The sequence below is a fragment of the Phoca vitulina genome, unplaced genomic scaffold (assembly GCF_004348235.1).
Source record: "Phoca vitulina isolate PV1807 unplaced genomic scaffold, GSC_HSeal_1.0 scaffold32, whole genome shotgun sequence".
Lineage (NCBI taxonomy): Eukaryota > Metazoa > Chordata > Mammalia > Carnivora > Phocidae > Phoca > Phoca vitulina.
The window spans coordinates 8,477,801-8,493,683 of record NW_022589735.1 but is presented as its reverse complement, the minus strand read 5'-3'; the positions used below and the strand labels follow the sequence as shown (position 1 = coordinate 8,493,683).

The window sequence follows — 15,883 nt, the reverse complement described above, 5'->3', positions numbered from 1 at the left end:
AAAAAGATAGTTATACGTTAACTTTGAAAAATAATCAACACATAGAACTTGTATATTTTTAAAAAGAAAAAGATCTGGTTATATTACTTTATACTGTCAGAAAACAACCTATGCCTGTCTATGCAAACTAATAAAGCTTATTTTACTCCTTCTTCTTTTAGTCACCAAATGACATCAGGGGGACCTTCATAATTGACCAACTACTCGGAGAAAAATGATGTAATGGTTAAAACCACAAGCTCCTGAAATCTGTATTCAAACCCTGCCACTAACAGGGTGAGTGACTCTGGGCAAGTTATTTAACCTCTCCGTGCCCCCGTTTCTTGATTTCTAAGTGGGCTTAACAAGAGTACCTATCGTAGGACCTTTGTCTTAATGCAACGAGTTTATACATACTAAGCTACATACACACTGAGTGCTCAGAACAGTGCCTAGGGCATGGCCAGCGCTCAAAAGAAAAAAAAAAAGGTAGGCAGCAATTAATTCAGAAAGACAACTAAAACCCTGAATTTTAAGGCACAGTTGACAAAATACTGAAAATTTCTCTTAATGTTAAGAAAATATTGCCTTCATTTATATAGCAACATATGATGCTCCTAGAAGTTAACTCAATATGTATCAGTGAACGACCACTTATTCTCCTTTAGTATACCTCTTATCAGCCTACGCTTTCAACAGTTTAAAGGTGATTCAAGGGAAATCTGGATTATCAGTTCTGAAGGAGAATCAGTAGCAAAAAATTTTTTTTCAAAAGCGTGTCTTTGGGTTATTTCAAATATGAAATTCACTCACTGTGCAATTTGTGGATAATATAATTTACTTGAGAACAAGGACTGTGTCTAGTTTTTCCACCACTACACTCCCTGTGTCTAGAACAGTACCCAGCACAAAGTAGGCACACAACAAATTTTTGCTAACAGAACTGTGGAAAATTAAGAGAATACAAAAATTTGTGGAAAAGTTCTTCAAAATTCCATTTTACATAGATGTTGTTAGAAGTTTAGTTTCTGTTTATATTACTTTATACTGTTGAAATAGTTATTAGACTGTCTTGCCTTTTAAGAAAATTTAATACTATAATTCATTTGTTCATGAAACTTTTTTTTTTTTTTTTGAAGATTTTACTGATTTATTTGACAGAGCGAGACAGTGAGAGAGGGAACACAAGCAGGGGGAGTGGGAGAGGGAGAAGCAGGCTTCCCACTGAGCAGGGAGCCCAATGAGGGGCTCGATCCCAGGACCCTGGGATCAGGACCTGAGCCAAAGGCAGACGCTTAACGACTGAGCCACCCAGGCGCCCCCTCCTTTTTTGGGAGTATTTTTATTTATTTATTTTTATTATTTATTAATCTTTCATTATTTTTTTTTTTAAAGATTTTATTTATTTATTTATTTAAATTCTATTGTTATGTTAACCACCATACATTACACCATTAGTTTTTGATGGAGTGTTCCATGATTCATTGTTTGTGCATAACAACCAGTGCTCCATGCAGAACGTGCCCTCTTTAATACCCATCACCAGGCTAACCCATCCTCCCACCCCCCTCCCCTCTAGAACCCTCAGTTTGTTTTTCAGAGTCCATTGTCTCTCATGGTTCATCTCCCCCTCTGATTTCCCCCCCTTCATTCTTCCCCTCCTGCTACTTTTTTTTTTTCTTAACATATATTGCATTATTTGTTTCAGAGGTACAGATCTGAGATTCAACAGTCTTGCACAATTTACAGCGCTTACCAGAGCACATACCCTCCCCAATGTCTATCACCCAGCCACCTCATCCCTCCCACCCCCCACCACTCCAGCAACCCTCACTTTCCTGTGATTAAGAATTCCTCATATCAGTGAGGTCATATGATACATGTCTTTCTCTGTTTGACTTATTTCGCTCAGCATAATACCCTCCAGTTCCATCCACGTCGTTGCAAATGGCAAGATCTCATTCCTTTTGATGGCTGCATAATACTCCATTGTATATATATACCACATCTTCTTTATCCATTCATCTGTCGATGGACATCTTGGCTCTTTCCACAGTTTGGCTATTGTGGACACTGCTGCTATAAACATCGGGGTGCACGTACCCCTTCGGATCCCTACATTTGTATCTTTGCCCCCCCCCTTTTTTTAAAAGATTTTACTTATTTGACAGAGACACAGCAAAAGAGGGAGAAACTTCTTTTCTTGAGTATATCCTGCCAGATGTTTAGGATATGGGAAAAAACATGTAAATAAAGCTAGAGATAAGGCCCCTGCTTTCAGAAAGATTCCATCAAATTTTAAAATACTTGAATACCTACATATTACATTTGTAGGCATAAAATAATTAACAACTGATTACTGAATTACATTTTAGTCATTTCCAATAAACATAAATATGCTGCAATGAACATCTTTTGGCATTAACTCTGAGTTTTATATTATGTACTGAACAAAGACACTCATAATGAGTGAAACAGGATAGAGACTGTTAATTCTTCAAGGCCCATGTTAAAAATTTCTAAAAGACTTTCCAGAAATGTTGTTTATATTCCAGCTAGCAGTATATGACAATTTTCATTGACTGATATGTCAGCATTTTTATCAGTTTGATAAGAAAAACTGAAGTAATTCCTAACAGCAGTAATTCCTCTGCATCCTCCCCTCACCTACCCAAGATTACCAGACAAACATTTCTAAACATAGAACTGCCACCACATAAATGCCTCAACTGACAGCAATTCACCAGGAGGCATAGATATCAATATGTTTTACTCTTTTTTTTTTTAATGTATAACATAGAAAATGGATAAGGAGAGTGAGTAAATATTTTAAATAGAGACATAAATATACAAATAGAATGATTAAGAATTTTTTTTAAGTATTACAACTTGAGAAGTAAAAACAAATTTGGTTCAATGAATGTTATTTATTGAACATCTATTCTATGCTAGGTTCACTGCTGGGAAATAAAAATTAAGACAACGTAAAGCCAAAACAAAAATAAAAACTTGTTATTTTTAGAAATTACAGCAAACCCAAACTCAGCATTCATGTAAAAAATCATATAAATTTCAAAAGTCAAGATTTACATAAGTTTATAGAAATTAAATCATTCTAAAAATTAGCTCCCACACTAAATAATATGCAACATTTATTTGCTAGCCTACCTCTTGCCCATCTTCAAGAATAATAGCTCCAGCCTGCTCTACCACTTCAAAAATCATCACTGAGCAGAGTTCTCTCCTTACAGACATGGTCATGTTTGCAAAAGCAGGGAGCTGGTGCATAAACTCCAGTAATTGTTCTAGAAAAACAAAAAAAAGAAAAGAAAAAGAAAAAGAAATTTTGGTATAGACACCATCGAAGACTATACTTTAAAGATCCAGTAAAATCTAAAACTGAATACCCAATTTTCTAATCAACTTATGAATTTATCTGTTAACATTGAGCAACCAAGGTATGAGATGACTGTCGGTTAAAAAAACAAAACAAAACAATGATTTAACAGATATTTCAGAATCACACCAAAAAATAGGCATATTGGAAGATACCCAGAATTCACAACCTCCAGAGAGAACCAGAAACCCATCTCCTACTCTGAGATGTCACTCCATGGTGTTAAGTTAGTGATGTCTTTCCATCTAACAGATTAGCAAAAAAGTCTTTTTTCTAGTTCTTATCGGGATAGAATAAAAAAAAAAAATTAATAAATGTCAACAATTAAGCAACGAAGGATAACAAATTTGAGTTCTCGTTCCAAACCGTTGAAGCAACTGCAAGGTAACTCTCTTTATAACCAACAAATGTTTATGAGTGCCTGCCTTAGGGCAACATTACTGGTACAGATACATGAGTAGTTAAGATAAATATAAAGGAGAAACACATATACAAGCAGTCAGCTAAGGGATGAAAAAGAATTAACTATAAGGTGCTATTTACCCAGATAACTGGGAGATAATTATATTTCAATTCTTAAAAAACTGTGAAAAGAGCACCATATACAATTCTTTATCATTAAAAATGCACTTTCAGTTTCTGTCCAGGTACTATTCATAACATGAGTCTATACTGCAAGTTAATTAACAATATTATGTCATTAGAATGGCAAGGAATGTTCAAATGTACTGATCTTTACTCACACAGATTATGATTTTTAGTAGTAGCATCTTCTGATTTGAATGACAGCAATATGGCTATTATAAAAGGAAAGTCTAGGATAAAATCTTAATTGAATCCTAACAATATATAATGACACTAAGTAATCTTTGTTCTTAAAGAAAACATTAGCATCTTTAGTATTATTCAACCTCCCAAAGTGATTAGTTCTGTAAGAAATAAAAGGAAAATTCATAAACTTTTATCCAAAAATTATATACATTTTTTTTCAAGCTAGACAAGTAAAAAGATGACTTCTGATAACATGTGAAAAATTTTTAAAAAGCTAGACATCAGACACTGTTGTACTGTATCTTAAATACCTTATGGTCATGAAGAGGGAAATTACTTTAATGCAGTCAAGCTTTTGTTTTATAATTGGGAGCAGCCAGAATATGAGGGCTATCTGCTTGTGACATATATCACCCCAGTAACCACCAGCGTTGATTGAGATGATCTGCCTGGCTAGGCAGGTGTCCCCTTCCTCCCTGACTGTTTCACGTGCAGCCCTCTGCAAGTTGTGCGCTCAGTTCAAGAGGATGAACTTCCCCGATAAAGGATGACTATTATTTGGTCAATGGTATACCACTAGCTATACTCCCCTGCTGTATCTTCCAAACAAACTCTCAAATTGGGGCAGCCAGCCTCCAAGATGGCTCCAAAGCTCTTATTATTCATGATCTTATGCAGTGCCCTCCCATATTATATTACGGTTACTCTGTGTGACACTCCTGAGGCAAAATCATAAAAGATAATGTGGCATCTGCCTTACTCTCCCTTGGATTACCTGACTTGGGAGAAACCAACTGCTACACTGTGAGAATATTTAAGAGCCCATGGAGAGGCCCACACAGCAGGAACTGAGGTCTTGTACTAAAAGCCATGTGAATAGCCACACCCTAAGTATATCCTCTAGCTCAGCCCAGTGAAGCCTCAGTTAACCCAACTGTAACCCCTGCTGACAGCCTGACTACAGCTTCATGAGAAACTGGGCCAGAACCACTCAGCTGGGCTGCTCAGGAATTCCTGACCCACGAAACCTATGAGAAAATAAACATGTTATTTTAAGCTACTAAGCATCAGGTATTTTGTTATGCAGCAAGAAGTTAACTATATATAAATAAAACTTTAAAATTCGTATTGTGAACAGATGCATTTCTTACCAATGTCATCATCAGTTTTGTCTGCAGGTTCTTTCTCGAGACATTCTCGAACAAGATCTCGCCCCTGTAGTGGATCTGTTCGATCAATCTCTTCATCTTCCTCTTCTTCATCTTCAGAATCAACGGGTCCTTCTGGGAGACGTGTTAAATCTACATCTCCTACCTCACTTTCCGTAGCCTACAGAAAGAAATCTTGATCGATTATGTTATAAAAATTGTATGTCACAGCCTGAATTAATCAAAACTACTCCTCCCTAACTCTATAAAGAATCAGGCAATACTGTGTTGTATCAAAAGCAAAACAATACTTATTTATAAAAGGCTTCTCTCTGCCCAAAAAGACAGGCTCATGGTGATATCCAGATGATAAATCTGAGCAAGTTTATAAAATGGTCAAGAGACGTAAACACCTGGATTAATACCTGTTTTCCAAATAACATGTGTATTTCTTAGAAGTATAACAGTTCCTAAAACATGAAGTGCAGGAAAGAGACAGTTTACCAACAATCATTTTATGAGTATCTGTTTGTCTGTGCTGGGTGTTGCAAATAAGATAGTCTTTCACCACAAAGATTAGAGTCCAGTAAGGTAGGCAACCATGATTGTATTAGGAAGAAGAGCTGAGATTATCGCAACCAATGTTTAAAATAAGCTTACACTTACAACCTCAACTTTGGAAATATATTGGTCTCAGATATTTATAAGGGAACTAGCAGATTTCTTAATAACTGTAAATTTAAATGTCAATCATAGTCAATTTAAAAATCATCATAGAAAATAATGAAATAATAAATAATTGGGACATACTGAAGCAAGCTACAAGGTGCCAGAGGACTAGGCAGACAAGACAAGGGCACACACCTGGCAAACAACCAGGTTCCTTGAGGCCAAAACTGCCTCTACTTTCTTGCTACAGAACTTTAGAGTTTAAGTGGAATCACTTCTGAATATATATCCTTGGAACCACAAACTTGCTAGCAGGTTATTATTGCTTTTAAAAAAAAAAAAGTTTTAATTTAAATGTATACATGCTAAAATGACTTTCAAAAACCTCATTTATTTACACACACGGATTTCAATCCAAGAAACTAGTGTTAAAAACACTAAAGCAATATTCTTGACAGTTACTTAATTTTTCAGAATATAAAAGCTCACCCCAAAGTAGCCTTTTTACACTTTATCAAAATTTAAGGATAATCTACTTTATCAATTTGGGTTCTTAAGCCACTGTCTTCACGATTTCAGGTTTTCATCCCATGACCCAGACTATTTCAACATAGTCTCCAAACCTTTTAGATTATATCTGGTAAAAAGATGGTTCATAGCAAAAATAAGGAAGATTCAACTCATTTATGTGGACAACAGGCAAGGTTTACTGTCATCTGTGTGAGAAGTGAAGACAAGAGGAAAATTCTTTAGGGAGAATGGAAATCATGGGTAGGAATTGTGAGAAGGGTACGAAAGGAACTGTTTTAGGGATCTTTTAAGGACATCTGCAAAGGAAAGAATGTAACCTATCCTTACAAATGTCTTCTTTAACTGTACTTTTGTCAAAGTACAATAAAAAGGATGAATAATATCACATTAAACTATTAAAATGTTAAAAGTATATAAGAAGGATAAGGTGGCAAAATAAGAATTAAAAATAGTAAAGAAAGAGCAGCCAAAAACATGCTAGGCAATTAAAAAGGATTTTGTAATTTAAAAATAAGTAAATAAAACGAGCTATGTAGAATCCAAGGTCTTATTTCTTGACTGAGCAAAGCCAAGTCAGGTCTTTTAAGGTGAAGGTAGATATGATGACCATCAGGACTAGAAGTCATTGCATGGTATTTCTGAGGATGCAGTTTGTTGGCAGAGTTTAATTCTCTAATAACTAGATGGGAATTTTTTTAAAAATGTAGTATTCACAATGTCCAGCATACAATAAAAACTTACTAGATAGATGAAGGAGGGAAATGTGATACATAACCAGGAGAAAAATCAATCAGTATAAAGAGACCCAGGAATGACAGAAACATAAGCAGAGTGAAAATGGGAAATCTAAGTAAAGAAATGGAAACTGTAAGAGTAAACTTGAAGAAGGGCAATAAAAACTACCCCAAACTGAAGCAAGGAAAGAATAAGGCCATAAAGAAAATTTAAGAGAGTCTAAGAGACTAATAAGATAACATCAACGGTTATTACAAAAAAAAAGTGTACATCAACATATATGTCACATTTGTAAAGACAGGGTACAGAGAAGATCAGCCCTGGTCTTTCAACTACTTTATCCTAGCACTTGGATTACAGTAGATCCTCAAGAAGATTATAATAAATTAAGTTCAGGGTGGGGGGGGAGGTATTTTGGTGAAACAGCTAATAAGGCAAGTTCATTAAACTTGTGTTTTTCCTTTCCTGCAGTATAATGTATGTCTGTGTTTATGTGTAAATATAATTTGGTGAGGCAAACAGTCTGAGATGATTTTTCTGATGACTTTGCCTTCCCCAAATAAACCACCAGAGGATATCCTTTTCCTGTTTGCATCTAGATAAAGAATGAGGGGAACTACAGGTTGGAATGAAAAGTTATACAAACTTACAAAAACCACATTTTCAAGTTTAGAGAAAATATTAAGCCTAATATTAACCTTAAACTTTCAGTGCTTCTCTTTTTTGCATTCCGAGTACTTAATTCAACCTTTTACATGTACCACTTAGGCCTTATGTTTCCTCTTTATCTCTTTGGCCAGAGCAAGAATGCTGTAAAATTAATCCTTCACAGTAATGCTGTCCAGAATAGCCCATTCCATATTCTCTACAATAGGTCAGGCAGTTCAAGTAAAGCCTCCTTTGCCCTGGATATAATCAAGCTTTAATTACTAAGAACAATACTGGTTTCTACTTTCAAATGTAACTCAACTAAAAAAAAAAATTCTAGATTACTTCCTAAGTGCCAACAGTGCGCTAACTCAGCATGGAATACACAAGAAACACCCTGCCTGCACAAATTTTCCACTCGTGATCCACAGAAAAACTGCTGTGGGTTTCCAAGACGTGAGAGACGATATGAAAATGTCATCAAGGTGAAACTGCAGAGAGAAGAGCATAACTAAAACACAGGGCTAGGACGAAGCAAACATGTTCAGGGAATAAAACATGTATTTTGTCATGGACCAGAATCCAGAATGTTCAAGTCGGGTACAGTGGAACAGAAAGCCAGATTTGCAGATTGTGGTTAGAAGTGGAAGGCTTAGAATGTGACTACAAATAAGAAATGAAATGAAGTGTATAAGTTAGATAACGGTGAAACTCTGAAACTTTAAATATATGAGTCAAGTCACACAATTCTTGTAATTTAACTCATGTGGGAGTTTAAAAAATGGGAGTAGGGGCACCTGGGTGGCTCAGTCCATCAAGCGACTGACTCTTGATTTCGGCTCAGGTCATCATCTAAGGGTCGTGAAATCCAGCGCCACGTTAAAATGGGGGTAGTCAAAGATAAATGAGATTTTTGACTAGCACACAGATATACTTTTGACAGAAATATTAAAGTAGAAGTATGGCATATTAAAGTATGGTATTGCAAAGCTAGCTGAGGTGTCAAATGAACATCCTAGTGGAAATGTGGCACCGGTTTTAGAGAGACTGACGGTAGAGTTATGAATTAAGGACTCATGCTGCCATAGAGATAGTAACTGAAGCACTGGGATTTTTAGCACCATGTTTTACTTCCCACACAGAAACTAAAAAAGATGGATGGGGGATGAATGTATGCCTCAGGTTTCTAAAAAACAAGTTAATGAAAAGACAAATGCTTTATTTCACAATATTCCAGCTCTTGCTGTTATAAACAGACTGAAATAAATAGAAAAAGTAGTCAGAAAGAAGCACTCCTTATTTATCTCGTGTACTCTTTGAGGATACATAAAATATTTGATCCAAGAACAATCTAACATCTTAATGCATAAATTTAGCTAAATTTTAAGCTAATCTGATTAGAAACATATTCATACCGAAAGATTACTTGCATTTTACCCAGACTGTGGTAAATGCTTTTTTTTTTGAAGTTTCCTTGAGAGCCAAGGACTTTTATTTTTAAACATGAAAACTCTCAAGAAGGAAATGCATAGGAGCACAGCCACACATTTGGCCATATAAAATGGTGTCAACAGTTTTCTTGTTAAGAACTGCTGTTCGACTCTCTTCTCTCTTCCCCTCAAACCACCAAATTAAAAATAATTGCATTATTTCACAGGGCTTTACTTATATTGTTAGAAGCCATGACTGGATTAGGTGTTCAATTTTAAAATCTATGCAGTGCCAAAATTTGGATGATCAGACAAACTACCTCAACTGTCACTGGCCAGGGTATATATACACAGGCCAATGTCCACCTGTAACTAACAGGTGTATTCTTAGCTTAAGTACTCCAAAGGAGGCCAGAGGTCAAGAGAAAGACCAAGTTCCAGTATTGCTCTTCCTCTTCCCTTTGTTTTAGTCTGAGGATCTGACTGGATAGACACACACAATTTGGTTGGTGTTATTTACCTTATCTGGTTTTTTTTGTTTTAAGATTTTTTCATTTATTTATTTGACAGAGAGAGAGTACAAGCAGGGGGCGTTGCAGAGGGAGAGGGAGAAGCCGGCTCTCCACTGAGCAGGGAGCCCGGCGTAGGGCTCCATCCCAGGACCCTGAGAACATGACCTGAGCCCAAGGCAGATGCTTAACTGACTGAGCCATGCAGGCGCCCCTTTATCTGTGTTTTAATTGTAAGCCTAGATACTCTGCATTTGGGGGGATATATTTTATCAATTTATTTTTATTCTGTTCTTATTCCTTAATCTAGTAATTTTAACTTTAATCTTTTCCCACAATTTTATTCAACTTTTATTTTTAACAGTACACTCTATTTACATCCTCCTTAAAATATGTTAAATATAGAAATACTACTGTGCACTGAGAAAAAAATAAGGAAAGCTTAGGTAACATAATAAAAACTACCCACAAACCTACCACTAATTGAAAACATTATTATCATTTGGTCCTCTTTAATTCATGTTTACATTCCATGTACACATGTATAAAATATATGTAATTATGTATGTAAGTGTATTTATTTAAGATACTGGTTTCTTCTGTTTCTAACTCTGTTCCTTTTTTTTTTTTTTTTTTTTTAAGATTTTATTTATTTGACAGAGACACAACGAGAGAGGGAACACAAGCAGGGGGAGTGGGAGAGTGAGAAGCAGGCGCCCCGCGGAGCAGGGAGCCCGATGCGGGGCTCGATCTCAGGACCCTGGGATCATGACCTGAGCCGGAGGCAGACGCTTAACGACTGAGCCACCCAGGCGCCCTAACTCTGTTCCTTTTTAACATAAACTGTTTCTATCCATTGGCTATTCACCTAAGCTTAACGGAAGCCCAGGTTTGAAGATTTTTACCTTCTTTGGCCACTCTTAAGATTTTTATCTTACCTTTTTGCATATTTGACTCTAATATTATAATTATCTCCTTTAAATTTCTGAATTCCCGTTTTGGTTCTAGATTTCATTATTTGTGCTCCTTTTATCTATTTAGTCTTCCTATATTAATTAAAACCTACTTTTATTTTATTGATTACTTTTTAAGTTTAATTGCACCATGTTTTAAAGTATATGGCTCCCAAAATACCCCTCCTTAAAAAAAAACCCAAACTGCATGACTCATTTTATGCGACCTTCTGGAAAATGCAAAACTGTAAAGGCAGAAAACAGATTAGTGGTTGCCAGGGTCTGAGGATCAGAAGATACTGACTACAAGGGGGCACAGAGTACTTTCTGAGGTGACGGAAATGTTCTGTCTTCATGGAGGCTTTACTACTGAGGGTGAATTTATTCTATGTAAATTATACTTCAGTTAACATCAAACATATAAACACAAACACAACTAATGATGTAGGAAAAAGAATGAATATGACTTGGTACTGGAAGTTATGCTCAAGGGAGAAGAGCCAATGGTAACTTTCAGGTTTCTGGGATATGACATGTTGCCTTCTTCACTTTGTAACGGAGGCAGTCCTGTAACATGCAGGACAGCTGGCAAGCTTACTTGTCCACAGTTTAGCCAATGTTAAAATGACTCTTTTAAAAGGTAGAATGAGCTGTACAAAGTGCTAGTGAGGAAAGAAAACATACAGTAGGTTGGAGCAGGGCAGCCACATACAAGGCCATAATTCTACAGCAGCAGACCTCTAACTACCAGTAGGCATGCTCCAGCCTCAGCCTCAGGTGGACAAACCAGTATGTAGACATCCTGTAGATCTTACATAAATGCAATGCGTCAGAAGCTCCTCCAAGATCTTGCCAAAGATACAGGACCCTGCCGTGTGTACAGCCCATCTTCTAGTGCAGAGTAAAGCACTGGCCTTTCCAAGTGACCCTGATCTCAATCTGTGCACTAACCTTTTGTCCTCTCTTACAACCATCTAAGGCTCTGTTCCTTGCTCCAAAAAGGTGGTAACATCTGGTTTAGAAATGGATATACTAGCAAGATGAGGTACCTAGAGCTTAACAACACCACATCTCTGCTGTATGATTTCTCCTAACAAGGTCTAGACATTCCCACTTAGCCTACGAGAAATTTATAGCCACATCCCTGAACTTCATTAATCCAGGATCAATCTTCTCTACGAAAAACAAAGAATTCAGAAGAGCTACAGCTCTACTTTGACTTTTAGGTGTGCAAGAACCCTTTTTCTTCCACATGACAATTCCTTTGGGGAGGGGCAGAATACCTGGAATGCAACACTCGGAGACGCTCTGCACTTTTAAAAGTCACTGCACTTTTTAAGTGTACTTTTAAAAAATTACTTGTTCCGTCTCCTACAAAATGGTAAGCAGGAAGAACTCCTTGTTCTGTCTACTATAAAATGCTAAACAGGGAGATGTAGATGGCCGCAGCAATGACCTTTGTGGAGAAAAGCTATGCATAATCCAAAAACGGAGGTTTTTTTCCATTTTGTCTCTGCCTATAAACTTCCCTTGAGAGGAATGCTGATTCTCCTAAAATATCTGAAAACTCAGTAGACCCACAGTCTAAAATGTTTTCCTTGAGCAACAGTAACTCCGTTTCACAAGATGAGTAATATATAGCAGCCATTCGCCATATGTGACTATTGGTCACTTGAACTGTGGCTGGTCTGAACGGAGATGTATATAGTAAGGTTATACTGAATTCTGGCTTTGGGAGACTCCCACATCCTCATACTGTGCATGCACCCTCACATCCCTCTGCCTGGCACTTTGGGGCCAGGGCCACAGCCTGGGCTGGCAGACCCTCGCCGTTCCATCTCGTGCCCTGCTTGGTCTGATGCAGAGTCGCCAAAGCAGGCAGTAGGAATGCTGCAGTCCAAATGGCTCTGGAAAGTTGGTTGTGGACTCAGGTCATTGGGCAATTCTACCACCTCAAGGATCAGCTCAAAGCCAAGCTCCGAAGAGGATCTCAGCTCCTCCATGGCACTGATCCACGATTCAGTCTGCCCAGTCACCATGGAACCACCAGCCACAACAAACCCAAGAGAACCCCTCAACATTCCACCTGGAACTCCACTAGCAACTGGCAGCCTAGGAAGGTAGGTAGGCTTTCTGCAGTTGGAGCAAGCCTCTCTCTCTCTCTCAAATAAATAAAATCTTTAAAAAAAATATCAGCTAGTAAATTAACTTTGATATTAATTTTTACATGTCCATGTTTGCTTTAAATTTAAAGTAATTTTTTATACTGTCTTCGGAAGCCAGAATTTTTAAAAGTTAACTCATGATTTTAAACTGTGATTATGTGCTGAAATGATAATATTTGGATATATTATGCTAAATAAAATACATTATTCAAATTAATTTTACTGGTTTCCTTTTACTTAGAAAATTTAATAGACCCCTTACAATAAAAAGCAACTCTATAACTATCTAGAATTTAAATAAAAACTTAAAAAAAGAAAAAGCAACTCTTAACTTTCTTCAAGACTACTTATAGAACACTTAGTCTATTATTATAAAAATCAACCTTTTTGTAAGTTTAAGTTGTTTCAAGAACTGTTTTTTTAACAAAGCAAGCATTATATATAATGAATTCCCCTGGATTAAAGTCATTAAAAAGAACACTATATTCATACACTCCTGAACCATATTTAATCACTCTCAAAAGATCACTTAAGTTTGCAAATTTGAAACAATAAATAAAGTGTATTTTCCCAAAGACATTCTGCCTGAATTTCATACCCTTAAATTAAAAGATACATGACCACCTAAAGCACAAGCATGGGTAATCGGGCAGACTAACAAAGCCACAGGCACAGCACACAAACTCCTACGATATTACCTGATAGATATCAGATAAACTGCTGCTCCCAGAGTCACTGGCGATGCTACAACCAGACTGACTAGAAGACACATGAGTCACCTGTGGATGAGGGTTGTCTGTGATGTGCATCTTGGTAAGATCGGCCGGAAGCTGAAGAAGAAAAAGTAATTTAAGGTATTCTAAACATCAAACATTACCTTTATGAGCGTTGTTGAGGAATGTATAGAATTACTGAATCACTATATTGTACACCTGAAACATAACACTGTATATTAACTATACTGGAATTAAAATACTTAAAAAATTTTTTAAATAAAAAATAAGTTCTTGACACGTTGTAACTTCTGTAACAAGTATTTGTTTTATGTACATTACTGTGCAACCTCATTTCTAACCTAAATTTTCCACTTTTAAGAAAAATCTTAGGAAATAAGAACCAAATTAGTACTCTGACACTGTTAGTCAAGCCTAGAGTGGAATCCCACTGTGTAGATTTCAGAAGACATTACCATCAGTAATGGTGTTTCAGAGGAAACACTTGGCCCCTCTTTTTCTCCAAATAAAACTATCAGCTACTGCTACCTTCAAGTGTTCAGAATGCATTACACACACACACACGCACACACACAGCCCAACACAAAATGGTCATTGATATGAAAAAAAAAAAGAAAAGCAATATCTTGTGTTAAAGTACAGCATCTGGTAGCAAGACTTAGGAAAAAAAACAGTTGATTGCATTCCACATTTCAAAAATTTTGTAGCCCTCTTTTCACATGACATTGTAGTAGTTAGTAGTAAACCACTAAAAAATTTGTTAGTAATTATGATGATTTAATTAATGTCTATGCTAGGTGCAGGGATACAAGAGACACAAGAAGGAAATGATAGTATCACATCATCTTTAGTATGGTCACACTTTTATAGGGATGCAGGTTGTATAATATCTTTCATACCAAAAAACAAACCAGAATAACAATAAAAAAAACCTCACAAAATCAGTGCTCTAAGAATTAAAGTAAGAAACAAACGACTGTGCTCCAGAGTAGTGAGAGAAAGTTTTAAATAGGAGGCATGGTGATATATTTTCCAAATAATTTCTCTACAACCTGCTATGCAGGAACATTAAGAGAAATGTATTTACTTTTTAAAACAGAGGTTTTCATTGCTTTAGTGCAGGAAAATGTTAGAGAAAGATGCACATAGTAGTAAAAACTAAATAAACCCTAAAGGAAAAATGGCCAAGTCTGAATTCTATTATCTTAAGAGTAGTCACTATAATTATAAAAACTACACACAGAGGGACGCCTGGGTGGTTCAGTCGGGTAAGTGTCTGACTCACGATTTCAGCTCAGGTCATGATCTCAGCGTCATGAGAATGAGCCCTTCGTCAGGCTCCATGCTCAGCAGGGAGTCTGCTTAAGATTCTCTCTCCCTCTCTAAAAACAAACAAACTACACACAGAAATGACATTACACAATCCTCTGCCAGTGGTAACTCAGATAAATTCTATAACTAAGATAAACAGAAAAGCTGGAATACACACACATAATCTGGCCTGTGAGGTTTTGCTGATTCTTAAAGAGGGAGATGAAGAGACTCAGAAGCACTTCAATAGTCACTGGTTAAAGAGACAAAAGTTATATTCCAAGGCCTAGCATGAAAAGGCCATCCTTTGGACTGGGAGTCTGGAAAGAACATTTTACTCTAGGAATGAATGTGATTCAAAGGAAACTGATATCCATCTTAGAATCACCTAAATCCCTGATGTTGTATTAAGGTTATACAGGGTTACTAGTGCTTCAAGTCAACTATTGGAAGCAAACAGGAATCTTTACCATAGGAAAAAAAAATACTAGGTCTCAAATTATTTAAAATATTTTGCATATACAACACCCATTGCTCAAATAAAACCAGGCACATGAGAAGACTAGATAGCATTGATGAAAACTAAGAGAATAAACTTTAAAAAACAACGAAGAACTTTCAAATATCAGGATAATCAGATTGTAAAATGAATTTTTTTAATATACATAGCAAGGGCAGGCAAACATTTTCTTTAAAGGACCAAAGAACATATATTTGACACTTGTGCAGGCGACATACAATCTCTGTGGATACTTTTGACTTTTTTTTTTAATAACCCTTAAAAAATGTAAAAATCATTCTTAGTTCACAGGTCATACAGCTCACTGGCCGTGTTTTTCAATACAGCAATACATGATACAGATAACTGAACCTTGAAAAACACAGGTTTGAACTGTATGGCTC

The 15,883-nt window shown here is 36.4% G+C and overlaps 1 protein-coding gene across 7 annotated transcripts in view; it reads right to left on the bottom strand.

The window, feature by feature from the left end:
• Positions 1 to 15,883, bottom strand: part of RAPGEF6 (Rap guanine nucleotide exchange factor 6) — a 196,634-nt gene that overhangs the window by 81,727 nt on the left and 99,024 nt on the right. For all 7 annotated transcript variants that reach the window (XM_032425417.1, XM_032425422.1, XM_032425416.1 and 4 more), the window contains 3 exons: positions 13,634 to 13,765; positions 5,299 to 5,476; positions 3,148 to 3,284 (listed from right to left, as the gene is read on the bottom strand). In XM_032425417.1, coding sequence (XP_032281308.1) covers positions 3,148 to 3,284; positions 5,299 to 5,476; positions 13,634 to 13,765 — 447 coding nt within the window. The remainder of the gene's footprint in view (positions 1 to 3,147; positions 3,285 to 5,298; positions 5,477 to 13,633; positions 13,766 to 15,883) is intronic.